We start from the raw sequence: 23,534 nt of genomic DNA, 5'->3' as shown, positions 1-23,534 counted from the left end.
TGCATAGGAGTGCAAATGATTTTCTGTAATTATCGGTCCTTGATAGAAGTAGAGTGCATATTATAAACTGATCGAGATCATCAAGCATGTTTTGTTGTTTTGACATGCATAACTTTTCACATAAACAATTGAAGTAAACTCGGGCTGTTTACCGGTGCGCTTTGTGCAAAAAGGTTTAGGTTCAACGGGTGTAAAACAATTTCCTACCGCGTAGTTTTAGCCTCCCGTTCCAATGGCTGGCACGATGAAACCAAGCCCCAGTAAAAAGAGTTCCTCATCGAAAGGAAAACAACGTACCAAATCATCCAGCAGTGGCAGCAACAATGCTAATCAGCAGCATCAGCAATCATCGTCCTCCGCGAATGCTTCGCAATCGACAGTGAACAGCAATCAAATTTCATCACAGCAAGCGTCGAGCACCAAACATTCGATCCTCCAAAGCGATTCTTCCGGAAACGATGGGTCGAATGTTGGTGCCACAAAAGAAAAGGTATAGCGGAAACAGTTTTGCTAGAAATTATGTGTATCATTTACAATTTCGATACCAGTCTTCTTTTAAAGTATACGCCGGATTAAGTTCGCGTTCCGTGCGGACCGCTTGGGAGCAGCATGATAAACAGGAAACGGAGGTATCCGCCGAAGTGTATGAAAAACTCGCGGAAGACACAACATACAAGCTGTGGGAGCTGGCCAACGTAAGGCCCATTTTATAGTACACAGTCCAGGTTCTTTTCTAACTTATTGCTTTACAACCGGCGCAGAATATCAAAACATACGCACGCCATTCAAGTGGACGGGTATCGTACGATTTGGTAAATGAAGTGCTGCGAGATGCCGATGTGCCGCCGGTCGTCGGAGCCAACAGTCAACCCTGGGATAAGATCGAGTACGATGGAGCTTATTTCTTCAATTCGGTAGGATTTGTGGTACAGGAAAGTGACCTATGATATAGGTTATTTATATGGCATTTATTTTTACCGTACAGGACGAAGTGCTTGACTTGCGTGAAGAGTATATCAAACATATTTCTCTGGAGCAGCCCAATCTGCCCGTACTTTCCACCACATGGATGGCCGAGGCGGATATTGCGGAGGATCTCATAGCGTTACATAATAATATTTGCGATGGTGAGGTGGCTACCGGCCTTTGGAAAGCGAACACCAAAATAACTGTAATCGTTACTTACTTTTAGCAATTTTCATTGGAGATGAAGCATGTTTTAATGCAGCGATAGATATTCTCCAATACAACCAGCACACTCCGTCGTTGATGAAACTGCTGCTAACAAAAGCAATCGAAATGCTAGGTTTTGAGTACACCGAAGATACGCTGCGCCGTTCATTGGAATATTTAGAAGCTCTGGTTCAAAGCTATCACGTTTCGCATTCGGAGCTTACGCTCGAGTTAAGTTTACTCAGTCAGCTGTTTGTTAATCTGCTGCTTGGCCCGGCCGGTTACGTTCATTCGAAAATTTTACAATCCACCGAACAACCGTTGGGTGATACAACGCTTGCCGGTGCCGATGTTCAGCACCAACAGCAAGGACTCGATACAATTTCACCGCTGTTTAACAACCCAATGGGGCTTCTGGAGAATAACCTCCCCCCAGTGGAGGACTCCAACAATTCCAACTCAAACGCAACGGAAGAACTGTTGCGTAGCATCGAAAACATAAAAGGTGGTGCCGATGGTATTGACATCAATATCAAGGATGAATACGAGGCCCTGTTCTCAATGGTGCAAGGACTTGGCAAGCAGGAGGGCGTCGATGAAACTATGGCAGAAGCGGAACCACTGACCGGTGGATTGGTGGAAGGAGGTAGCTTTCAGATTAAAACGGAATTCGATCCCGAAGCGTACGAAGTAAATGCTGCGAATTTCATTATGCAACAAACGGCCCAGGGAGTGGGAGCAGCCGAACAAGGTGCGACCGCTTCACTGTCCGATGGTGGAATGCTCACAAACGACATGCTTAACTGTCTTGCGGCTGGAGCATCGGCAACGATGGACACCGGTACCGATGTGGGCATGTTTGCCGATGTGAAACCAAACGTGCATAAAATTAAACTGGATTCCTCAACTCCACCAACGCTCATCGACGCCGATCCGGAGGAAAATGTAAGCCTTCCGATGTCGGAAAGCAGCGACGGTGGCGGCGAAGTCAATAATCCCAACTCCACGACGCTTGAGAGCGAAAACATTACTACCCTCATCTGTGAGGACTATCTCGTCGACGACGTGTGCCGGGTGATTGGACTTTGTGCCAGCAAATGGGGATTCGTGGAGCAAGAGTGTACGTTTCTTCTTGCCGAACGCCTGCAGCGATACTTTCAGGAGCGCAAAGTGGCCACGGTTGACTTCAACTGGTTGTCGCGAATATTTCGCGGTTTGTGGTCCATCGGGGAGATTGCCTTCAGGGAGCTGCTGGCATATTTCTATCAAATCGACAGTCAAACGATTCCGGAGTATCTCGTTTCGCATTTTAATGTAGGTAGCATTAGAGTGAAGAGTTTTGCTGAATTATTACTCTAATCGACGTTTTATCCTTCTATAGACTGCAGCAATTTTCCTGAGTGGACGCGAGGATATCTTTTTTTATGAATATTTATACGATGTCTGCGGAGATAGTTTGGGCCCGTTCTTGTATAGCTATGATCGTAAGTGTACTATACTTCCATCAACACTCCTCCCTATATAATAGTATATGATTTTGCAGAATATATCGAAAAACAGCATTTAAAGTACCACCGAAAGCGACAGAAAATTATTGCAATCAAAAATTGCTACCGAGTGTCAGCCAAGGTGTTTCCCCAACTATTGCCGGCAGCATCCTACACCGCTCGTTTGCCGAAAGCGCCCGCTCTGGCACTGCTGGAAGCATTCGAAGACTACCATAATGCCCGTTTGCCTGCAGTGCCACATCCAAATCAGCCACCCAAGTCTCGGTTCGGGTTCAGGTTCGCCGGCTGCCGGCCGGTTCCGCTGAAAACGGTCAAGCATCGGGTTAAGGGAGCATCATCTTCGACAGGATCAAGCAGTTTTCAGCAGAATGCCGCTGCCGTCGACAATGGAGTGAAGCAAAACGCAGCTATGTTAAAAATATTTAATTCGAAAATTGTCGTCGCTCGACGTCGCCTGTTATCGTCGGTTACAAACGAACCTCCGGTACGGAGTGTGTTTTGCTATGGCTCGTGTACGTTGTAAATTTGATCGATTTGTTTTAGAATCGTATGGTAATATTTAAAAAAATAAACTTATAATACAATCAGCGATGTTTCAATTTGTTCAAGGAAATGTTTGTTCGAAACAACTGAAAATAAATGGCTGAAATGATTGTCATCCACACCAGCACTCAAGTACGAGAAAATTCAAACTTGCTGCATCCAAATCAAAACAAACCATGCAGCCTACTCTGGTCACCCGATCAACCACGAACCGCATTGCATGGCAATCTGTCAGCCACGTTTATTCAAGGGAAAGACAATTCTCGGTGTAGTTCACGCTCTGCTTTGCGGCAAACTCTACTACACGTCGATTTCATCATCTTTTCTGCAAAGTTAGTGAAAAGCGATCTCTTCGAGGCGGCTCAAGATGGTGCTCGATTTGGATTTGTTCCGTAGCGACAAAGGTAACGATCCGGAGAAGGTTAAAGAGAACCAAACGAAGCGATTCAAGGATGTGGCACTGGTGGAGACGGTCATCGAGCAGGACAAGGAGTGGCGCCGGTGCCGTTTCAACATGGACAATTACAACAAACTAAAGAATCTCTGCAGTAAGGAAATCGGTGAAAAGATGAAGAAAAAGGAACCGCAGGGGGACGAAAGCGAACCGGTACCGCAGGCGGTGGTGGACGAACTGGGGGAAATGCAGCTCAATTCGCTCAAAACCCTGACCGTGCACCAGATCAAGAAGGTTCGCACGATGATCGACGAAGCGGTGGTGGAGAACGAGCAGAAGATGAAGGAGGTGGAAGCGAAGCGCAATGCGGCCCTGCGCGAGGTCGGCAATCATCTGCACGAAAGTGTGCCGGTCAGCAACGACGAGGACGAAAACCGGGTCGAGCGTACGTTTGGCAACTGTGAAACGCGCCAGAAATACTCGCACGTAGATCTGATTGTTATGATCGACGGTATGAACGGCGACAAGGGTGCGGTCGTGTCCGGAGGTCGCGGATACTTCCTTACCGGACCGGCCGTGTTTCTGGAGCAGGCACTGATCCAGCATTCACTACACAGCCTGTACGCGAAGGGTTACACGCCGCTCTACACACCGTTCTTCATGCGCAAGGAAGTGATGCAGGAAGTTGCCCAGTTGTCCCAATTCGACGAGGAGCTGTACAAGGTGGTGGGCAAGGGCAGTGAACGTGCCGAGGACGGTACGGTGGCGGATGAAAAGTATCTCATTGCCACCTCGGAGCAGCCGATTGCGGCGTACCATCGTGACGAGTGGGTTCCGGAAGCGGCGTTACCGATCAAGTACGCCGGCCTGTCCACCTGTTTCCGGCAGGAGGTTGGTTCGCACGGTCGCGACACCCGCGGTATCTTCCGGGTGCATCAGTTCGAGAAGGTGGAACAGTTTGTGCTGACCTCGCCGCATGACAACAAATCGTGGGAAATGATGGACGAGATGATTGGCAATGCCGAGGCTTTCTGCCAATCGCTCGGAATCCCTTACCGTGTGGTTAATATCGTTTCCGGTGCACTAAACCATGCCGCTTCGAAGAAGCTCGACCTGGAGGCCTGGTTTGCGGGATCCGGAGCGTTCCGGGAGCTCGTATCTTGTAGCAACTGCTTGGACTATCAGGCTCGCCGGTTACTCGTGCGCTATGGGCAGACGAAGAAGATGAATGCCGCTGTCGATTACGTGCACATGCTCAATGCAACCATGTGCGCCACGACGCGTGTTATTTGCGCCATCCTTGAAACGCATCAAACGGAAACTGGAGTAAAGGTAAGCTGGAACTCACGCGTTTACTCAACATTTAGTTTAATGATTGTTTTTTCGGTTAGGTCCCAGAAGTCCTACAGAAGTACATGCCGGAGAAGTATCGTGAGGAGATTCCATTCGTTAAGCCAGCACCGATTGACTTGGAACAGGCGGCGGCTGAAGCGAAGAAGGGTGGCAAAAAGGGTGCAACCGAGAAGAAAACTGGAACAGCAGCATAATTACCGTCCTTAGCAGCAGCAGCAGATCTGCCGCACATTTATCACGCGCAGAAGGATGTCGTCTAATTTATTTCAAATCCACGAATATGCGAAAAGTTGACATTTAAAGTGAGCATTTACATGTATGATGGTAAACGGTCGAAATAAAATAGGTTTCGGACGCATTTGCTTTCATTCGCCGGCGGCTTACGCGTCTATAATTGGCTTCTAATAAGCAAAAAAGATAAATAACTTGACCTTCTCCCTATCCATGAACGAAAGAAACATGAACACGGGATAAAAATCGATTAAAAACACAGGCCCCTTTTTAGTTTGAAGATAGGTTAAATTGAAAATTTATTGTGCGGTTTAGACCCTAAGTATTTTAATCATTAATGTTATTATTATTATTATTTTAACGTATTAATAATGTGTGTGTTTGTTCAGCTGTCCCGTTCCGCCCAGTACATTATCCCAAAATGCCTGGACCGATGCTAGTAATCATAATAGTAGTAATAGTTCATAATGGTGAGAATTGCGATAGTAGGTTAATCTGCAGGAAGTTTGACTTCGCCACTGCAGTTAGGCATTTTGTTTTTGCCCCGCACATTCGTACGCCTAGGTACGTAGCACATTCTAAAAAGGGTGTTGATAACGAGTAGCTAGAAACGCGAGCTAGTCCTAGTCTTAACTTGTTCTTTGGGTCAATTGTTGTTCTGTTTTTTTTTTATTCCTTACACACTACAAATTGAATTACGCTGGCGATTCACTCTTGATGAACAGAAGGCGATAAAACTGGCATCATATTTGCTATTACGCACATTTCATTTACTTCTCGCATTCTGCTTCTTCTACTTATCTAGCAAAAGATAGGTTTAAGGTAGTGTAATTGTTGATTTTCTTTTAAATCTTATTTTCTTGTAGTTGTTCTTTTTGTTTTGAATACCTCCGAGATTCGCTTTACGATAGTAGGAATAAAGACAAACGGCATAAACAGGGATGAATGATATAGAATATTGTATAATTACCGGGAAGTTTTTCCCTTCACCAAAGTTTCAATTTTTAAGATTTGTTTGAAAAACATAACGAACGATAGACCTATTTCAGTCCTGTCTACGACATAGCGAGTGTTCTTGTAACGGCGTTGCATTCACTCCAGCTCCCCAGCTCTACTGTCCGAGACAGAATGCCTTCCAATTCCAGCAACAATTTCTCCGATTGACATGGTCCCCCCGTCTCCATTCGGTGTAGGTAATACCGCAGGAGATGAAACAGAGCTGGTTCAACGATGGTCAGAATTGATACTTTTCCACAGTGTTCGACCGACAATACGAGCTACATACCTGTTTGAGGATCGATATGGCGATGAACACGGCCATAAGCAGTGCATAGATCGATCCCGTAAAGCAGAGCGCGATGCTAGAACAGAGGGAAGCGCAGTTTTAATTCGACACTTCCTGCCAGATATACTGCATCAAACTTAAGGCATACACAGGCAATTTATACTTACTCATACTGGAAGAAAATGTCAGTACAATCGTCCGGCATCATGACAATCACGCCGTACACGTTGAAGATGGGTGTCGGGTGGCAAACGGCGGTAAGGGCGAGATTGGCAAACAGCAGCAAGGTCAGCAGCGTAAAGATGCACCCCAGCAAATACAGCCGGTGGTTCGCTTTGCCAACGCAGCAGTTCAACCAAACGTTATGGTGATCCTGCTTCTGAACGCAGCTGGCGCAAACCTTGCAGTGATAAGCTCTCGGGGGTACGTACTTGCGGCACAGCTGGCATGCCAATCGGCTGCCATCGCCACCGACGCTTCCGCCGTCATCAGAATCGTCCCGATCAGATATCAGTACAGCTGTTTGCGAATCGTTTCCATTTTTGCAACCATCCACACCGATAGAGGCTCCGTTCGAGGCGTGCATCGTAATATGGCCCAGCGCAGCTCGTCGATTTGTTTTGAACAGAAAGATGAAGGAAAGGCTCAGCAGTGCTATGAAGGCGACATTCTCCTGCGGTAGAATTTCCAGCAGCGGAACGGTGAACTCAAACAGAAACAGCAAATAAACGCCGCTCGATAAGAACCAAAGGATGAAGAATTTCGACCTTTCGGGGAAGAAAACAGAACAAATTTGTTTTATGACTCAGTACATGGTGGGTGTGTATCTTTGTGACTTACTTTGGGAGTATTTTTCCAAGCAGGCGTTTCAAGTAAAGGAGCATAAGGGGGATCATTGTGAAGACGAAAAGGCTGCAGTAAAAGTTAACCGCTGCCAGAAGCTGTAGGCAGACGAGCAGCGCGATCGGTGCCACATTGTCCAGTGTGATCTGCTTCGCTCCACCACGCCACGGTACCCGCAAACGATCCTGAAACGTGAGCAGCATATTTCCCAGCTTCCCACCAACTGGTTTGCTAGGCGAGATATCGAAACAAGGGAGAACGTTCTGTTAAAGCAGCGTTCAACTTGAACTATTGATTTTTTTGGGAAAGTACTAGCGTTGAGATCAAACAACTCTTTCCCTCACATAGCCTACTCGTCATACGATGGTTGATAATGGATGGCAAAATAGCGGAGTGTAAAACATAAACGAGATATTTACCCTCTTTCCACCAGCGTTACGGGAACTTAAAAAGCCTGTTCCTGACCGGATGTTTTTATGGTACGCGGTGCTTGACTGATATGAAAATGTTACTTTATCTTAATTGGCACTAGCTTACGCTGTAGGCAAACTGGTCGATTGATTGCTGGGGAAGCACCGGGAACAATTTTACCATAGCATAAAAGAGAAGCGTCTGCACGTTTCCGGGTAATATATTGCATTGCATCGATGCAACAGCGAATAAGATTAAGACACCACACACGCGCACCTGCGGCCACACAGCTATTTGGGTCGGTACTTTTATGAATGCTGCATGGAAAATCGATGGGCTACGGGAAGATCTCCTGGGACCTGCCAGCAGGGGAGCTGCTTGTCCTAATGCGGGAAACGTAAATTCACTGATATGATATTTTTTCCCGACACAGCTTAGACTATGAGTCGCCGGGAATAATGTGTACCGAAATACCGCAATGGTTGTGCGGACAACGGCGGGTGTGCAACTACGGGATAACTAGCAGGCGTAAAATTTCGGTAAAAATAATCCAAACTAGTGGGGTATATCGAGCTGCACTCGAGCAAATAAACACAAACCTGCCCGCCGGACCAGCGGTACCAGTGGTGGTGAAGGCACTTTTCCAACAGCAGCAACCGCAGCACGTTACGAGCAAGTGACTTCGTTCATTGTGCCTATCGAAAAATTCACAACAGCACAATGGATCGATATCGTTGCGGGGATCGTAATCGTAAAAGTCGGCCGCAGTGTAGTATGATCTCATACTACCAGCCGTCCTAGGTTGGCTGTGCTTGTCCCGTCTCTGTCGTGCAAATGCTTTCGGTATCGAAATAAACAAACCGGCCGGTCGAATACCATCGCCGCGGTGTATGGTGTTGAATACTTTGAATAGGATTATCCGTGTTAAATGTATCGTAGAATTTAGATAAAGCATCAAGCTGTATTAAAGTCCTCGATAAGCTGTAATATAGGACGATTGAGTAATTTTGCATGATAAAAAAAATGCATAGTTTGAATATTATAGATGTTCCGGAAATTAGAAATATTTGATGTACGCCTATAAACGAACAACGTTGTCGTTGGTTTCAAACGTCAAACACGAAGCTAGCAAGAACTGTCAAAAAGTGAAAAATTCGACTGCGCGTCTCGGTTCTTTTCGCTGGTGACAATAAAATCCTTTTCGATATCCTCGATACGAATAGGTTCCGAGTGTGCGTTTGGTGCGAATAGCGAGTGCCTGGCCGTAGTGCAATCTGTCGGTCAAAATGTCGGTTCCACCGATAGCCGCTGCGCAGCAGTATGCTCCACCGATGGTGTCCCACTTCAACATACCACCGCCGGGTTTTGCGACCGGTGCTGCCGCGTCGGGTGCACCAGGACCGGGCGCTTCGGCGGCGGTAGCAGCAGCGGTCGCACTAGCGGCCGCCAACGGGGCGGTGCTGGATCCAAACGCGGTCGCAGCGGCACCCGTCGGTCCGGGAATCGCGCAACCGACGGGGATTGTTAGTGAGTGGTCCGAGCACAAGACACCGGAAGGGCGCACGTACTTTTACAACAGTATCACCAAGCAAAGCTCATGGGAAAAGCCGGAGGAGCTTAAAACACCCGCCGAAAAGCAACTGAGTCAGTGCCCCTGGAAGGAGTACCGTTCGGATGCGGGAAAGCTGTACTACCACAATACCAACACGAAGGAATCGCAGTGGGTTGCGCCACCGGAATTTCTGGAGCTAAAAGAGAAAGTTGCCGCGGAACAGGCGGCCGCCGAGGCTGCAAAAGCTGCTGCCCTTAAAACATCTGCCATGGCCAGCAGTATGCTAATGCAGTCGGTTGTGCTGCCAGTGATGTCGCCGGCTATTGCCGGTACAACGGCAAATACTGCCTCCGGTGGATCCGTCTCCGGGGACGTTTCCACACTTGCGGGGGTAACACCCGGATCGGCGGAGAATTCATCTTCCGCCCTCGACCAAGCGATGGCCGCGACACTGGCAGCGATCGAGGTTCCCGACGATCCGATCGACAAGAAGGACGACGAATCACAGCCGGGCCCAACCGAGGAGGAACCAGTGATGGAATTCAAGGATAAAAAGGAGGCCATTGAGGCGTTCAAGGAGTTTCTGAAAGAGCGCAACATTCCCTCGAGCTCGTCCTGGGAGCAGTGCGTGAAGATCATTCAGAAGGATCCGAAATTTAGTGTGTTCAAAAAGTTGAGCGAGAAAAAGCAGGCATTCAACGCTTACAAAACACAAAAAATTAAAGACGAACGCGAAGAACAGCGGCTGAAGGCGAAGCGGTCGAAGGAGGAGCTAGAAAAGTTTCTCATGTCGTCGGATAAAATGAACTCCACGCTCAAGTTCTACCGGTGCGACGAACTGTTTGCCAATTTGGACGTGTGGAAGTCGGTTCCGGAGCAGGATCGAAGGGACATCTACGAAGATTGCATTTTCAACCTGTCCAAACGGGAAAAGGAAGAGGCAAGAGTGATGAAGAAACGGAACATGCGTGTCCTGGGCGAACTACTCGAAGCGATGACGACCGTTAGCTATCAGACGACGTGGTCCGAGGCGCAGGTAATGCTGCTGGACAATGCTTCCTTCAAGAACGACGTCAACCTGCTCGGCATGGACAAGGAGGATGCACTGATCGTGTTCGAAGAGCACATTCGAGGGTTGGAGCGAGAGGAGGACGAGGAGAAGGAGCGCGAAAAGAAGCGCATGAAGCGACAGCAACGGAAAAATCGCGACCAGTTTCTTGCCCTGCTCGACACACTACACGAGGAGGGTAAACTTACCTCGATGTCTCTCTGGGTCGAACTGTACCCGCTCATATCGGCCGATCTGCGCTTTTCCGCCATGCTCGGTCAGCCCGGTTCAACACCGCTCGATCTGTTCAAATTTTACGTGGAAAATTTGAAAGCACGGTTCCACGACGAGAAGAAGATCATCAAGGAAATTCTGCGCGAAAAGGAGTTTGTTGTCGTGCGCACGACAACGTTCGAAGACTTTGCGACAGTCGTGTGCGAGGATAAGCGATCGGCCACACTCGATGCGGGGAACGTCAAGCTGACGTACAATTCGCTGCTGGAGAGAGCGGTCGCGGCGGAGAAGGAACGGTTGAAGGAGGAAACGCGTCGCATCCGGAAGATGGAAAATGAGCTCAAGGGTCTGTGGATCGATGCCGGTCTGTCGGCGATGGACAGCTGGGAGACGGCACAGAAGATTGTGATCGACCACGAGGTGTACGATCTGTACGAGAAGGAGGACAAGGTGGAGCGATTGTGGGAAGATTTTGTCAAGGAAACGGAAGACTCCTGCAGCCACCACCATTCGCGGTCGAAAAAGTCGAAAAAAGCGCGAAAGCACAAGAAAAAGTCTCGCTCATCTTCGAAATCGGTAAGTTGTTTTTTTTTTCGCTTTTGATAATTCTTCTTGATTTGCGTAAAATTCGTATCTTTTCTTTTCTTTCTAGCTTTCTGAACCATCGGACATAGAGTACGAAAAACCTGCATCTACTAAGAAGAAACGTAAATCACGCTCTCGTACCCCGCTATCCGCGAGTGAGCTGTCCGAAAGCGAGCACGAGCCGGCACACCATGACCACGATCAGCAAGTACTTTTGCACGATCAGCACCACAGCGTCGAGCGGCAGGAAAGGAAGCGCAAGAAGAAGAAAAAACACCACCGCAGCAGACCATCGCGGTCACCCTCGTACGACGAGATGTTGGTGATGGAGAAAAACGGTGCTTCCCGGTCACGAACCCCCTCGCCAGAGATCGAAAAGAAGAAGGTTAGTATTTTCCGAAAAATTCAGAAAATTGCTTGAAGTAATTCATGGATTTTCGATTCTCTGTGTATTTTTGTGCAGAAAAAGAAAGATAAGAAGAAGAAAGACAAACGAAGGTCATCGCGATCGGTCAGTCGGGCCAGCAGTGGTGGCGGACGAATTCGAAGCCCACCGGAGGACGATGGACCGCGCAGCGTCGAGGGTAGCCGGTCATCGAAGATGGCAGACGATGCGGCGCTCAGCGAGTCGGAGCTGGAATCGCAGCGAGCGGCTCTGCTAGCGCAGCTGAACGAGCAGATGGATGAGTAGTATAAGGCCGTGGAGAGGAAGGGCAAAAGGCGGGGAAAACCATAAGGAAGGGACGGGTTTGATTTGAAGTTCGGCGGGAGACGCGTCGAACAGGAAGCCACAAACTACTGAAAACAAAAAAAATGTGGCTTAGTGCGATTTAGCGGAGTGTGAATAATTAATTGAAATCTAGAATAGAGAGAGTTTCGCGCTATCTCTTAATAAGTAAGTAAACAATTGCAGTAAACGAAACGTAAGCAACCGCGTACCCGCGCCCATAAGTCCCTCAAATCTGTTTCTTTTTTGTCCCTCGCGGAGTGTGTATATTATATGCAAACGTTGTCTATAAAATCCTACACATACATACGTCTCCTATATATAGTGTTTTTTTAATGGTATCAATCAGCTAAAAAATCGTGCACCACGTGGAACGTAGGTAAAACATTTCTAGAAAACATGCCGGTTTAAAAGAGTCGAAAAATCCGTCGGAAAGCCGGACGAAACGTGGTTTCGAAAAATCAGACTTCGGTTTCGCTTCGCGCGACGCGTTTCTTATTTCGTGCCGCTTCAGATGTCCTCCTCGATCGGCTTGTAGTCGGGCAGGAGCTCCCATATCTTCATCCGCCAGCGCTGGCGGCGCATTTCAGTCTCCTTTTCGATCCGTAAAATAATGTGCAGTCGTTGCCATCGTTCGAATACTTTCCATTTCAATTGCCTGCAAAGGGAAGGAAAACGAGCGACGTTATTATAAATTTTGTTCGTTCGTAACGTTGATTTTGCTAATTACCATTCATAGTGTGAGGCGGCGTGGGACATCTTTCCTTGCAGAATCATCAGCGATTGCTTCGTCCGGCCAATCCATATTGAAATCACCTTCTCCGTCATACGCACCTCGTACCAATCGATGGCCACCTGCAGCTTGCAACGTTGCTCATGTATGTACTGGTCGGCGAATAAGGGGGTAGAGGAAAAGCAAAAGTTAAATATTATAATTTTTGACGACTTTCTGAAAAGGTGCTGTGACGATTTTCATCAATCGGTAAAAGTTGCTGTGATTTGAAATGGGGTTAAAACTAGAATACATTTCTTTGGAACCTTGCCCGAATGCTTTCAAGAGGACTTTTTAAGCACTCGCTTGCGAATGTAATTACTTCGTCGTTTACGGACCAGATTCTACTGGAGAGAAGCAGCTTTATAGTGAATAGCTAATTGCTATGTAGTACTTACCACTTTCCAATGTCGCAAAGCCAGTGTAAGAACCTTATACTCGTGCAGGTCATCCGCCATTGCCTTCTTAGTCTCCCACAGGGCATTCGTGAAGGACCACCACTTGCGGAAGTACTTGCGCTTATAGTAGCGCCTCCGGTAAGCAATCGAGCGCCGCTCGTTTTCATGGCGTATGCCAAGCAGCAGCTTGAATGCGTACATCCCGAAACGCTTCAGCTTGAGCAGACGGAACTCCTTCGCGATCTGGTTGTTGGCGATCCACGCCTGGCGTTCCTGTTCGCGAATAATCTTCTGCAGCTTCTCCAGCTTACGCTTCTCGCGCATCTCCCGGTAGCGCCGTTTGCGGTCTTCCTCGTCCTCGAAGCGCTTCGCTTCCTCTGCCGCGTGTTTCGCATTTTCACGCTCCTGCTCCAGTCGCATCCGGCGCTCCTTGGCCTCCTGGTGGCGCTGACTACGCTCCAGTGCACGCTGTTGCATTTTGGCTAGAAATTTTGGTATCATAAGACCCTGCGCCTGCAGCTTGCGCATCTCGTCCTCCTCCGACGTGTCCGCCTTGATGTTACCCACGATCTGGATGCACTTGGCTTTGGCGCGCAGTCGCACGTGGCCGGTCCGGGCCGCCTTGAGTAGTTCGCTTTGTATTTCCATCTTGGAAATTTTGGCAGCCTCGGAAAACTTGGACAGCTTCAGCTCGGTGATGATGCGCTCCTGGCGCTCGAGTTTGAGCTTCTGCAGCTCGATGATGTCCTGCTGCACCTTCAGCCGGTGCTCGTACTCCTTCTTCACGGACGGTGGTTGGCCTGGTTGGTCCGACGATTTGCTGCTGCGCAGTACACCCTTCTTACGGCTGTGCCGAATGTTACTGATGAAGTCGTTAATGCGCTTGAGTTTCTGCTCGCGCGTACTCGTGACGCCGGCACCTTTGGAGATCTTCTCAAGAATCGTGCACTGGAGCCACTTGAAGAAGTACTGCTTCAGGATGGCACGGTCGTGGTTCTGTAGGTACCCCTCCTTTAACGCGTTGCTTATTACCTTGCGCGATTCTTCGGTCAGCTCCACCCGATCGTCCTTCGAGTCCATGTCCGGCTTGTAGTTCGTGACGCACAGTTCGCTGTAGTCCTTCAGGTCGCACTTTTTCACCATGATCGGGTCCGTTTCAGAGAGTCGCTCGGCGGATGGCGCGATTTCCAGCAGCTCCGATTCCGCCTCGTCGTAGTTGTACGTGAGTTTCTCGCGCGAAAATCCCGAACTGCTGGTCTCCGCCTTTGATCCACTGCCGGACGTGTCGATGCGCGATATTGTGAGACATTCGCTACTGTCGGTCGGCATTGGGTCGCCATTCTGGCGATGGTTCGGCTCATCGCTGGCCAGGTCCGAGGTGCTATCGGAGTTCGACTGAAATTCCGTTTCATCAAACTCATCCACATCGGAATCGAGCGACTCGAGGAAAAGATCGTTATCATCGAAACCGTACTCGGAACCGAGTGAAAACGATAAATCATCCGGGGGGTATGTTATGATTTCCGTGTTTCCAAATCTCACTATCTTACTCTCCTCATCCTGGTCCTCCGGACTTGTTGCGATAGTTTTCGGAACGCCTTCCTCCGCCTCCTTGGTGGCACTCGGAACCATTTCAATAAACGGTTTCGGTATCACCACATCCGCTTCTCTTTCCTTTTCCTCGCGGTCTACGATTTCCTCGATCGTGGCGGCCTGTCGCAGTACACCGTAGGTTTCATCCTTGGTCTCTTCAAAAAGTTGTTCCGTGCCCTCGATGGCGCTCTGGTAGAAGTGTGCCGTATAACGTTCACACTCTTCCAAACTCTCGTAGATCATCCCATTGTCGATCTTCGGAATATTGATGTACAAAATGCTTCGCTTGTGAGAACTCACTTGCGTTTTCTTCCCATTTCCACCGGCACAACCGTTTCCTAGGTGCTCGATCTGTTTGCGAAACTTGTTCAACTCATTCTCGCAAAGCGTCATTTCGATCGACCGGTTGTGATTCTCCAGGTTCTCCTGTTGGTACGCTTTGACAGGATCAATCGGGGGTTTAATGCGCATTCCACCCCCTCCACCCGTACCACTTCCCGGAGACTTTGAATTGTTCTTTCGTCGTATCATCTCATGCCGGATGTCCATGACCAGCACCGGGTCCAGAATTGGTTTGGTGCCTGTACCCGTGCCCTCGCCAGCCATCAGCATACGCAGCTGGCTCTCGTCGATGAAGTCCATGTTGATGAACTTTTTCACCGTCTTCGACGTCACGGTGAGATTGTTCAAATGCTTCCGGCGAATGCGATCCCAGCGTGATTCCTTTGCGCGCGCCTTGCGTAGAATTTTGTCCAGTATCACATCCGGATTGTTATCCGGGTCATTATCGTTGCTGGCGGACATTGTGGTCACTTAATAAAAAGAGAAAAGCCTTTTTCTACTTGCAGTCTTTTCGGTCGTTCAGTGGTTTACTGTTGTAGATAAACAAGTCGTCTGTTGCCAAGAGCAACGAACTTGAAAGCATGGTCCATGGTCGATGCGTGTATGGGGCGTTATGAAGCGTTACGTTTAAATGGCGGTGATTACGTCTGGTGACTCGATTTAATTAAAACAAATAAGCAAAAAAAAAACCTTTTGTTACCTTATATATTGCGATATGTTACATTTTAAAACACAACACATTTAAAATTCTCCCTCGTTCGCATAATACACATTTGGGCAGTAGGTTTTCGCTACCATCTCGTAGCCCGTTTCGCCGTTGGAATCACTTTGCAGTGTCCGACTGTGATGGTGGAGCATGTGCACGGCCATCGAGTTCGCCAGCATCTGTTTCGCCTCGTCCAGCAACGCCGAGTCGAACATTACGTTAATGTTGCTCGCATCGAAGGGATGGAATGCATGCTGCCTGTGTACGTCTAACAGGCTGAAGCAACCGTTTTCCACTATCTCATGCACCGTGACCTTCTCGCAGACCTGCAGCAGTTTGTTCGTCAGCAGAGTGGACCCATTTCGGGTTTCGCCTATCTCGTGGAAGTATTTGATATCTCTACAGGAGACGGAGAAGAAAAAGGTTACGGCTTTCGGAAAGATTGGCGGAACTCAGGCGCACAGAACCTACTCGAGATACTCCATTGCGAATTGTTGCCCATAGTCTCCCCGCTCAAGCCCCATTACCGACGTATCGGCACTCGTCATCGATTGAGCGCTGAAAAAGTTCGGATGGTACAAGTCTAACGGCGCCAGGGTCATCACGTCCAGGTCAAGATAGATGCCACCGTACTTATACAGCAGCACCATCCGCAGAATCTCGGAAAGGAACGCCACACCATCGGGAAGACTGTAGAGCTCGTCGGATTTGATCACCGAGTCGACCGGGGTGTCCAGCGCGAAATTCTCCAAGTCTAGCCACCGGAAGTGTACGTTCCGGAAGCCAGCTAACCTGCTCAGGTCCGGTATCTGCAGTCGGTCCGCCTCGGTGAAGTCGATCCAAGCTGCTAGTAGGACGATAATGTTCTTACGCGGGTTGGCGCGTGCTGCCGCTTCGATGGCACACGCATGGCGCGGTTCGATCGTGACCACGTTTCGGAACGGGGCGGACGATTCGATAAAGTACACGTTTCTGTATTTAAGCAACTCATCGCCATCCGTGAACGGCTCTAGGAATTTATAGCTGCTTATTGGCTCGTCGGTTAACGTTGGTGCTTTGTCGTGGCCTTTAAACAACGTGCGAAAGAACAGAACAATTGCTAGGGCGAGAGCGGCGAGACGAAGATAGTAGGACAACCGTGAGGAGAACATGTCCACTGGTGACTATGTGTGATAATTTTCAACTTTCAGGGATCCTCAGGTATGAGGGGATGATAAGCAACTAAACCCCCTCGGCGGGCGTTGCATTCGACATCGATGGACCAAATTTAAATTGTTTGAACAGCTGGTTAGCACGTTTCGGAGCATAGTATCTCAGATTTGCTCCAAATGTTGTAAGGTCGGATGAAGTACGGAAGCATGGATGAAGAACGGAATGTGAACTTAATGAATGTATAAATGTATAGTTTCACGTTTTTTAACACTTTGTTGACGGGCGCTTTTATGAGAAAAACATGCTGCAGTCACCGCGATCAGTCGCGGCACGGCAGTCATGACGAACATGTTTGTCTGGCCGTCACAACATTAAGCCAAGCTAGCCCGAGTGTGGACGGAACCCGTCAACAATGTGTTAAATGCTGTGTCACAGAGCTTTGAGAAAGCAACTATATGCCATGCACTTGGTCAACTATTCCAGTATCTTTGATGAGGCCAAGACAAGAACTAATTAAAACGTTACCTACAGAAAGGAATTTTTATAAACACAAGATCACAATGGCTCATCGTTCGAGCATCGCTACTGATGTTCCGAGCTCATACGTTGAAGACAAGAACCGGTAAAATACCGGTTTTTTGGATAAAGATTTCGGATTTTTTTTCTTGTAGCAATGCTGAATAAAGAGATAGACCATCGAAATTAATACGAAAAGTAGGCGATCCTATGCGGAAGTATTCAGTCCAACAACAGTCGTGCGAAGTGCTCAAGCCAAAAAGTTGCGCGTTGTTAGGAAATTTGTGAATTTTTAACCAACCGCAAATTTAAGTTCAGCGAAGTATGATTGATGGTAGCCGTGATTGTGTGCAAATTTGTGTATATGGCCGTGAAATTTAATTGAATTGTATGGACCGTGTGTAAATAGATGTGTGGTTTAATTGAGTAACTGAAGCGAGATGACAATGGCGCAAAAGTGGCAAAACGTCTTCACCTACTATCGAATTATGTTTCAACTTGTGTGATAAAGTGCCAATGTGAAAAAAGGTGTATGATACGTATTTCTTATTCTAGAAATGAGTCATTAGAAGGCTATGCTTCACGATGTTGGATAAAGTAGTGAAAGCTATCGAATACAATCAGTAATGGTTAGTCATGCTTTTCGTAAACGGTCGTTCTTTAGTCGTGTTTTTACTTTGGTCTTCATTGTTACCGCTAAAGTTATCTAAGTACCAATAAAAGCCAAAAATCTTGTTTATTCATAAAAATATATACATATTTGATAAAACAAAACTGATGCTAAATGTCTGGAGATAAACTAAAAATACTGGGCTCTTGCGGACAAATTCTGTTGTTAAACAGTTAACACAATGCCCAATACTGAGATTTGAGTGTACCAGCGGCTCATTATTACTTTTGGTTTTAGTTTTCCTTTTCAAAACTCTTCCTTATATAGTAACATTTCGAGTATGATTAACTCGCATAACTGTATCTTTTTTTCCGTATTACAAAAATACTTTTTTCCTACAGATACAATCGGGAGTTTGATAACAATTTGCAATGAACTTTGTTAGTGGGAACTATTTTAATAAAACATACTTTTGGTTGTTGTTATGTTAATAGTTAAAAATCATCATAATTTAAGATACCTAATGTGATGCGCTGGATTTGGGAAAACATTATGAAATTACGCATGAAAATTCTTCGTTATTTGATTTGGTTTAAGAAAACTAAAATACACGATAAAATTGTAAAGATGTTTACACATTGGAGCACCATTGAAAGCACGTGTGCATGGTAAAAGTGGGCTGAAGAATAAATATATGAAAAGCACCATACACAAGAATATCCACAATACACAAAGATAATTAAAAAATAGGACCACAGGATCGATATACTTTGGGGCAATGTTGGTCGGCCAGCACTCCGTACGCCACTCGCGAACCAACGATGACAGGATGGTTTTTACTGAACTTATTCCACACGTGCACAGCTATCGATTGATTCAGTGTGGCGAGGGCTTGGTTGAGATATTTTTCTTCGAAAAATTGCTTATAATCTTCGAAACCGATAGCATAAAAGGTACTTATCGGATACACCGTAAAGTGACGGCATCGTTCGCGGGTCATATGAACCGTCGAGTGAGTTTCGCAGTACTTTCGCAGGACACGGGTTACTACGCCGGGACCATTGTTGCCCCAATCCTGCCCGTTGAAGTTAGCCAGCAGATCGCTACGATAGGCCATTATGGGCAAAAAATAAAAAAAAGAGTTACAAAAAAACGAAGGTAGATTCACATCAAATGAACATCACTGCACGTTTTGTGAGGTGATACTTACCGAACGCACATATCAGCCAGTTCGTGACCGTGTCCTTTCGGTTCGAAGTTCATCACACCGGCAGCGACCCATTTGACCGATTCCGCACCGGCATAGTTCGGTGCGAGCTGCTCGAACGATCGTCGGACGATGACGTCGAGATCAAGATAAGTACCGCCGTATTTGTATAGCGTCAGGTAGCGCATCACGTCTGACAGGTGCGAGTTCATGTATTTCGAACGAAATATTTCCCCGTTTTGCATCCACTCTTCCAGCGGCGTATCGTTTCCGTACGTCGTAAGATTTACGTAACGCAAATGTACGTTCCGATAGTCCAGCAACGCCTCGACGATGGGCTGAGCCGTGCGATTCCGGAAACCGACCGGCGCCGCGAACAGCACGAAAATGTTCCATTCCGGATTGGCCCGCGCTGCCGACTCGATCGCACAGGCCTGACGTGCATTCAAGCGCACGAGTCCGTCTTTTGAGCAGGAGGTTTCATGGAAGAAAATGTTACGCCCATCTTCTGTTGGCTGCGGGATGCTTTGTTGCACATCTTCCAACAGCTTATCACCGTCGTCACCGAACACTTCTTGAAAGCAGTTTTGCGATGGTCGGTCTGCTTTGTGGACGTACGCTACAACGATAGCTCCCACGAAAAGCAAAAGTATACATAATATTCGGCGTCTATAGCGTTTCGGTTGTATCCAGACCGACATTGATATCTATTACGAGGGTGTGGTTTAGGCAACCGTTTACGAGCACTGAAAATTGAACTGAAAACTTCAATGATAAACTCAACACATTTCTGTATTCCAATGTTTGGATAGGGGATTTACAAAAACATAACAATCACAACACGATACGAACGTGACTCGGTGGATGTTTATCTTACCACTTCAATACTTCAAAGCGTTACTCATTTCCAGTTAAAAATTTAATCTCAAGTTGTGCTCAACAGGTTCAATAGCAATTTCTACGAATCAATATAAATCATAACTCATGTTATCCCTAAACAGTAAAACCAAGAGGCGTACAAAATATCAGCAAGCAAATTTTTTTTGGATATAACCTTGCTGAATGGTGATAAGACCTTGGCCATTCAACGAGGGCTCATAAACGTCTGCCTAAATGTCAGACACTGCTGCAGAATGCATTTTTCCAAAAAGCTTTCTACGAGATGCAGTTAGAAGCTTGCAAACGAAAGCTTATGTTTGCTTATGCGAGGAAATTTGCAACAAGTAGACTTACAAAGGGATGAGCAATTGAAAACCAAAAATATTGAATATTAGTAATGGTAAAAGTATCCGGTCCTATTATCCATACGATAGCGGAGCGGGGATTTTCACATTGAGGCAGGCAATGTTTGTTCGTTCGTTCAATGTTGGTTCTCTTGCAGCAGGTTTGTTTGTGAAACATTACTCATTGTTGTAAAACCGTTGGTGTAAGACTTTGTACATCCCCGTTAATAAAACGGTAATTATCTCGTGCATAAGGCTGATTCAAAGTTTGCTCCAGTGCCGCGAACAATTACTCGTGGCAGAAAATCACAATTATTTTCATGGAACGTGCCACAAGAACAAGGGGTCACGCTAGATGCAATAAAATAATATTCTATGCAGTTATGACTATGCAGGCCCGTGATGCACCCCAGTACAATAAAAGTGCGGGAATCCCATATGTTTACGAAAGGACTTGTTATATTCAAATTGACAAACATGTTGTTTATAAAAAGATTATGACAAATTGTTACCTGGAGATACAATCAAGTCGCCAGTCTATTACGGCATCTCGTTCTGTAATAATTGAGATTTGATCGTTATCTCTGTTAATTAAGAAATCTGTTAGTGTCGTTAAGAAATCAAACTAATTTTAAGTATGAAATACCGTGTGTCTTGGTTGGGTGCCAAAGTAGTGATGCATCATTAGTACGAGTGCACCGGAAGCTAATGTTTGTGGTTTAAAATTGCATTTTGAAAAAGCGCGCCAAAATTTGTTTCGTCGGAAAGCGCATGGAAAATCGCTCACACGAGTTCTTTCTCTCGGGTACGATCTTTCGGCAAGCACTTCGTCGGCTGGTAGAGGAGAAAATGTTCGTTGCATATGATGACGCATGGAATGGAGCAACACGTTAACAGTCAGAACCAAGCCTCTATGCTTTGCGTGAGCAGGATGAGAAGTGTAGAAGTGCTTGGGGGAGGTGTTCAGAATGATAGCACAATTGCTGATAGTTTGTTATCTTCAACCCCACTGAACCGAAATAAAACCGTTGAAGCAGGCGAATGAGCAAGCAAACGAATGACCAAGCGATGACTACATCGATGATGGATGTAACCGGTGCTGGCACATGACGCGAGGTTAGATTGGAAAAGCTCGTGGTTCAGCGAGAGCAGTCGCGTGGCGGAGAGCGCGAGTGAAAAATCTACGAGAGACGGAACATCCCGTTGTCGATCGAGACGCCGGGAAAACCCCCGATCCCGAGGCACTCACCGGAAGCGTGCCCACACGTCACACACCGGCCTTCGATCCTACCGAACTTCGGGTCCACACCGCGATTGGCTTGGAACGTTGGCGGCCAGAATAGGGTAAAATACAGGAATCTTCGCTTAATTTAGTCAGTTGGTTCGTGCTAGCGGTAGCGTTAACATCGAATCGGGAAAAGTGAACCTTGGAACGCTTCCTCCAATCAGTATCGTTCCGTTTTAAACGTTGTAACGTTGATAGTAAGTGTTGAAGCGAAGTGCATCAGTTTGTTAGTATGACTCGATTTTGTTCATTCATTTTTTCTCGCGGAACTCTGGAATTTCGTGTAAAAAATATGCTATCATCGAGAAACTTATGCTACACTGTTGTTCTATATAATAAATAATAATATAATACAAATCGATCAAATAAATTGCAACGACTAGAAGAATTGCAATGTGAGAAACTTTAACCCGCACCGTGAAAAAACCGTTAGAAATAGTAACCGCGAAATTGTGGTCGGTTTTTTTTTGCTAGGTGATTGGGACGAAAAAAGTGCTACATCTGTTGTGTGAACTTAAACATTCGTTGAGCCGTATTGTCTCTTAGTGTCCATAGACATTAAATAAAATTCTAACATTTATAGTTGGAATATTTTTTGAAAACACACGAACAACTCACACTTTAATCTAGTTTTGCCTTAAAAGTAAGGGTACTGAGCATTAGTTTTGCATAATGAAAGATTTATTGAAGAGATGAAAGTAAAAATCATAGGTTTCTTATAAACTTAGTTTTAATGAAAAAATTAACAAAAACATAGTTTTAATGAAAAAATTAAATAGCAGTATTGGTTTGTTGCAGTGACTAGCTGAAAGAAGTAAACAGTTTTGAGGTAAAAGTAAAACAGTGATATAGCAGTTTGTGGCAAACAGTGAAATAAATCTCGCAGCGGTAACGCAAGGTTGCGCTTCAGCCGCAGATACGCCGTAGTGAATGGTCAGAAGACGGTGAACAGTGGAAACAAGCACCTCACTACGAAATTTTAACAATTTCGCGAGTGAAGGTCAGTGAAACATTCAGCACAGCGGGGAGAAGGTTGGTACAAGTTACGTTACTTTTCTTTGACATATTTCATTTGCGAAGATCGTTGATGAGAAAACATGGAGAACAACAACTTATGTTAATGCTATTGTGGTAAATGCGTCATGAGTGGATGATTGATGCATGTTTTGAAAAAAATAATAAAACATGAAACCCACGATTTGCGTATTTCGAGTTTTGAAGTGATGATGGGTTTAAATACGCACATAAGAAAATAATATCAAGTAATCGAAACGTGTTTTTGTTCTACAGAGCATACACGAAGAAGAATGGGATTTATTGCCACTGGCTGTCGCTGTTGACGTCTTTACTGTTCATTTTTATTTTTATTGCCACGGTAAAGGTTATTATTTGAGGCACATGATAAGTTTTGTTTGTTGTAAGAAAAATACAGTTGAAGTATTTTCCAATGGTATAAGAAGATGATAACTATAAGAAATAACTTATGTGCTTCTTCTATTTTGTTCAAAATATTTTTTTTGTATGTGCTCTGGTTGTTTTTTTCAATAATGCAATAGATTTGCGTATGCTATAATAAGGATTGTATAAAGTGATTTTATTGCCCTAATGTGGTTTTGTGGCAACACAAATACAGATACTTTTTTTATTTGTATGAATTCGGGTCATAAGATTATTTTTCACTAATTATTATCGGCTGGATTTACCTATTGGATGCCAATAAAAATAAAATCTGCTGAAGTGAAGTGAAATTTGGGTAAACATTAGTACATAATAAAAATGCACTCTGGCTCTTCCCACCCGCATCATATTTGCGTATTTTAATATTGGATTTGATTTTACATCG

At 46.1% G+C, this 23,534-nt stretch overlaps 7 protein-coding genes across 9 annotated transcripts; 3 read left to right on the top strand and 4 right to left on the bottom strand.

Moving 5' to 3' along the window:
• Positions 1-219: 219 nt before the first annotated feature.
• LOC131263298 (uncharacterized) lies at positions 220-3,258 on the top strand. The gene is made up of 7 exons (XM_058265473.1): positions 220-490; positions 549-695; positions 762-914; positions 986-1,127; positions 1,193-2,487; positions 2,555-2,657; positions 2,717-3,258. Exons 1-7 carry the CDS (start codon positions 233-235, stop codon positions 3,202-3,204), a joined length of 2,586 nt encoding a protein of 861 aa, XP_058121456.1. The 5' UTR covers positions 220-232; the 3' UTR covers positions 3,205-3,258.
• A 221-nt stretch (positions 3,259-3,479) lies between these two features.
• LOC131262352 (serine--tRNA ligase, cytoplasmic) lies at positions 3,480-5,396 on the top strand. Its single transcript, XM_058264340.1, has 2 exons — positions 3,480-4,950; positions 5,010-5,396. Exons 1-2 carry the CDS (start codon positions 3,592-3,594, stop codon positions 5,163-5,165), a joined length of 1,515 nt encoding a protein of 504 aa, XP_058120323.1. The 5' UTR covers positions 3,480-3,591; the 3' UTR covers positions 5,166-5,396.
• Positions 5,397-5,803: 407 nt separating this feature from the next.
• On the bottom strand, positions 5,804-8,525 carry LOC131261930 (palmitoyltransferase ZDHHC23-B). 2 transcript variants are annotated; one of them, XM_058263797.1, is made up of 5 exons: positions 8,341-8,525; positions 7,328-7,561; positions 6,655-7,254; positions 6,488-6,563; positions 5,804-6,421 (listed from the first exon to the last, which is right to left on the bottom strand). In XM_058263797.1, the coding sequence occupies exons 1-5, from the start codon at positions 8,523-8,525 to the stop codon at positions 6,314-6,316; spliced, it is 1,203 nt and encodes a 400-aa protein (XP_058119780.1). In that variant the 3' UTR covers positions 5,804-6,313. The 2 variants fall into 2 exon arrangements, with proteins under 2 accessions (XP_058119780.1, XP_058119781.1); XM_058263798.1 differs by lacking the exon at positions 8,341-8,525 and adding an exon at positions 7,750-8,157.
• A 370-nt stretch (positions 8,526-8,895) lies between these two features.
• On the top strand, positions 8,896-12,205 carry LOC131267149 (pre-mRNA-processing factor 40 homolog A). Of its 2 annotated transcripts, XM_058269929.1 has the most exons (5): positions 8,896-9,130; positions 9,182-11,151; positions 11,228-11,344; positions 11,402-11,545; positions 11,624-12,205. In XM_058269929.1, the coding sequence occupies exons 1-5, from the start codon at positions 9,028-9,030 to the stop codon at positions 11,849-11,851; spliced, it is 2,562 nt and encodes an 853-aa protein (XP_058125912.1). In that variant the 5' UTR covers positions 8,896-9,027; the 3' UTR covers positions 11,852-12,205. The 2 variants fall into 2 exon arrangements, with proteins under 2 accessions (XP_058125912.1, XP_058125911.1); XM_058269928.1 differs by having other exon boundaries at positions 8,896-11,151; positions 11,228-11,545.
• A 192-nt stretch (positions 12,206-12,397) lies between these two features.
• On the bottom strand, positions 12,398-15,454 carry LOC131265615 (uncharacterized). The gene is made up of 3 exons (XM_058267900.1): positions 13,058-15,454; positions 12,618-12,772; positions 12,398-12,545 (listed from the first exon to the last, which is right to left on the bottom strand). Exons 1-3 carry the CDS (start codon positions 15,452-15,454, stop codon positions 12,398-12,400), a joined length of 2,700 nt encoding a protein of 899 aa, XP_058123883.1.
• Positions 15,455-15,733: 279 nt separating this feature from the next.
• LOC131265712 (lactosylceramide 4-alpha-galactosyltransferase-like) lies at positions 15,734-16,854 on the bottom strand. The gene is made up of 2 exons (XM_058268014.1): positions 16,170-16,854; positions 15,734-16,097 (listed from the first exon to the last, which is right to left on the bottom strand). Exons 1-2 carry the CDS (start codon positions 16,847-16,849, stop codon positions 15,734-15,736), a joined length of 1,044 nt encoding a protein of 347 aa, XP_058123997.1. The 5' UTR covers positions 16,850-16,854.
• A 1,169-nt stretch (positions 16,855-18,023) lies between these two features.
• LOC131263428 (lactosylceramide 4-alpha-galactosyltransferase-like) lies at positions 18,024-19,968 on the bottom strand. Its single transcript, XM_058265628.1, has 2 exons — positions 19,187-19,968; positions 18,024-19,079 (listed from the first exon to the last, which is right to left on the bottom strand). The coding sequence occupies exons 1-2, from the start codon at positions 19,882-19,884 to the stop codon at positions 18,716-18,718; spliced, it is 1,062 nt and encodes a 353-aa protein (XP_058121611.1). The 5' UTR covers positions 19,885-19,968; the 3' UTR covers positions 18,024-18,715.
• Positions 19,969-23,534: the final 3,566 nt, after the last annotated feature.

Source organism: Anopheles coustani, chromosome 2 (genome assembly GCF_943734705.1).
Source record: "Anopheles coustani chromosome 2, idAnoCousDA_361_x.2, whole genome shotgun sequence".
In the NCBI taxonomy this organism is placed as follows: domain Eukaryota; kingdom Metazoa; phylum Arthropoda; class Insecta; order Diptera; family Culicidae; genus Anopheles; species Anopheles coustani.
This window is presented reverse-complemented; position numbering and strand designations above follow the sequence as displayed.

Coding starts and splice junctions, on each gene's coding strand:
- LOC131265615 (XM_058267900.1), bottom strand. CDS start 15,454: ATGTCCGCCAGCAACGATAATGACCCGGATAACAATCCGGATGTGATA. Junction 12,773..13,057: donor CTTTGCGACATTGGAAAGTG/GTAAGTACTACA, acceptor TTCGCCGACCAG/TACATACATGAGCAACGTTG. Junction 12,546..12,617: donor GCCGCCTCACACTATGAATG/GTAATTAGCAAA, acceptor TTCCCTTTGCAG/GCAATTGAAATGGAAAGTAT.
- LOC131262352 (XM_058264340.1), top strand. CDS start 3,592: ATGGTGCTCGATTTGGATTTGTTCCGTAGCGACAAAGGTAACGATCCG. Junction 4,951..5,009: donor AAACGGAAACTGGAGTAAAG/GTAAGCTGGAAC, acceptor TTTTTCGGTTAG/GTCCCAGAAGTCCTACAGAA.
- LOC131263298 (XM_058265473.1), top strand. CDS start 233: ATGGCTGGCACGATGAAACCAAGCCCCAGTAAAAAGAGTTCCTCATCG. Junction 491..548: donor TTGGTGCCACAAAAGAAAAG/GTATAGCGGAAA, acceptor TTTCGATACCAG/TCTTCTTTTAAAGTATACGC. Junction 696..761: donor AGCTGTGGGAGCTGGCCAAC/GTAAGGCCCATT, acceptor CAACCGGCGCAG/AATATCAAAACATACGCACG.
- LOC131265712 (XM_058268014.1), bottom strand. CDS start 16,849: ATGTTCTCCTCACGGTTGTCCTACTATCTTCGTCTCGCCGCTCTCGCC. Junction 16,098..16,169: donor TTCGCAATGGAGTATCTCGA/GTAGGTTCTGTG, acceptor CGTCTCCTGTAG/AGATATCAAATACTTCCACG.
- LOC131263428 (XM_058265628.1), bottom strand. CDS start 19,884: ATGTCGGTCTGGATACAACCGAAACGCTATAGACGCCGAATATTATGT. Junction 19,080..19,186: donor CTGGCTGATATGTGCGTTCG/GTAAGTATCACC, acceptor GGCCTATCGTAG/CGATCTGCTGGCTAACTTCA.
- LOC131267149 (XM_058269928.1), top strand. CDS start 9,028: ATGTCGGTTCCACCGATAGCCGCTGCGCAGCAGTATGCTCCACCGATG. Junction 11,152..11,227: donor CTCGCTCATCTTCGAAATCG/GTAAGTTGTTTT, acceptor TTTTCTTTCTAG/CTTTCTGAACCATCGGACAT. Junction 11,546..11,623: donor CAGAGATCGAAAAGAAGAAG/GTTAGTATTTTC, acceptor ATTTTTGTGCAG/AAAAAGAAAGATAAGAAGAA.
- LOC131261930 (XM_058263797.1), bottom strand. CDS start 8,525: ATGAGATCATACTACACTGCGGCCGACTTTTACGATTACGATCCCCGC. Junction 7,562..8,340: donor ACCGCTGGTCCGGCGGGCAG/GTTTGTGTTTAT, acceptor TATCTCGCCTAG/CAAACCAGTTGGTGGGAAGC. Junction 6,422..6,487: donor CCATATCGATCCTCAAACAG/GTATGTAGCTCG, acceptor TCGTTGAACCAG/CTCTGTTTCATCTCCTGCGG.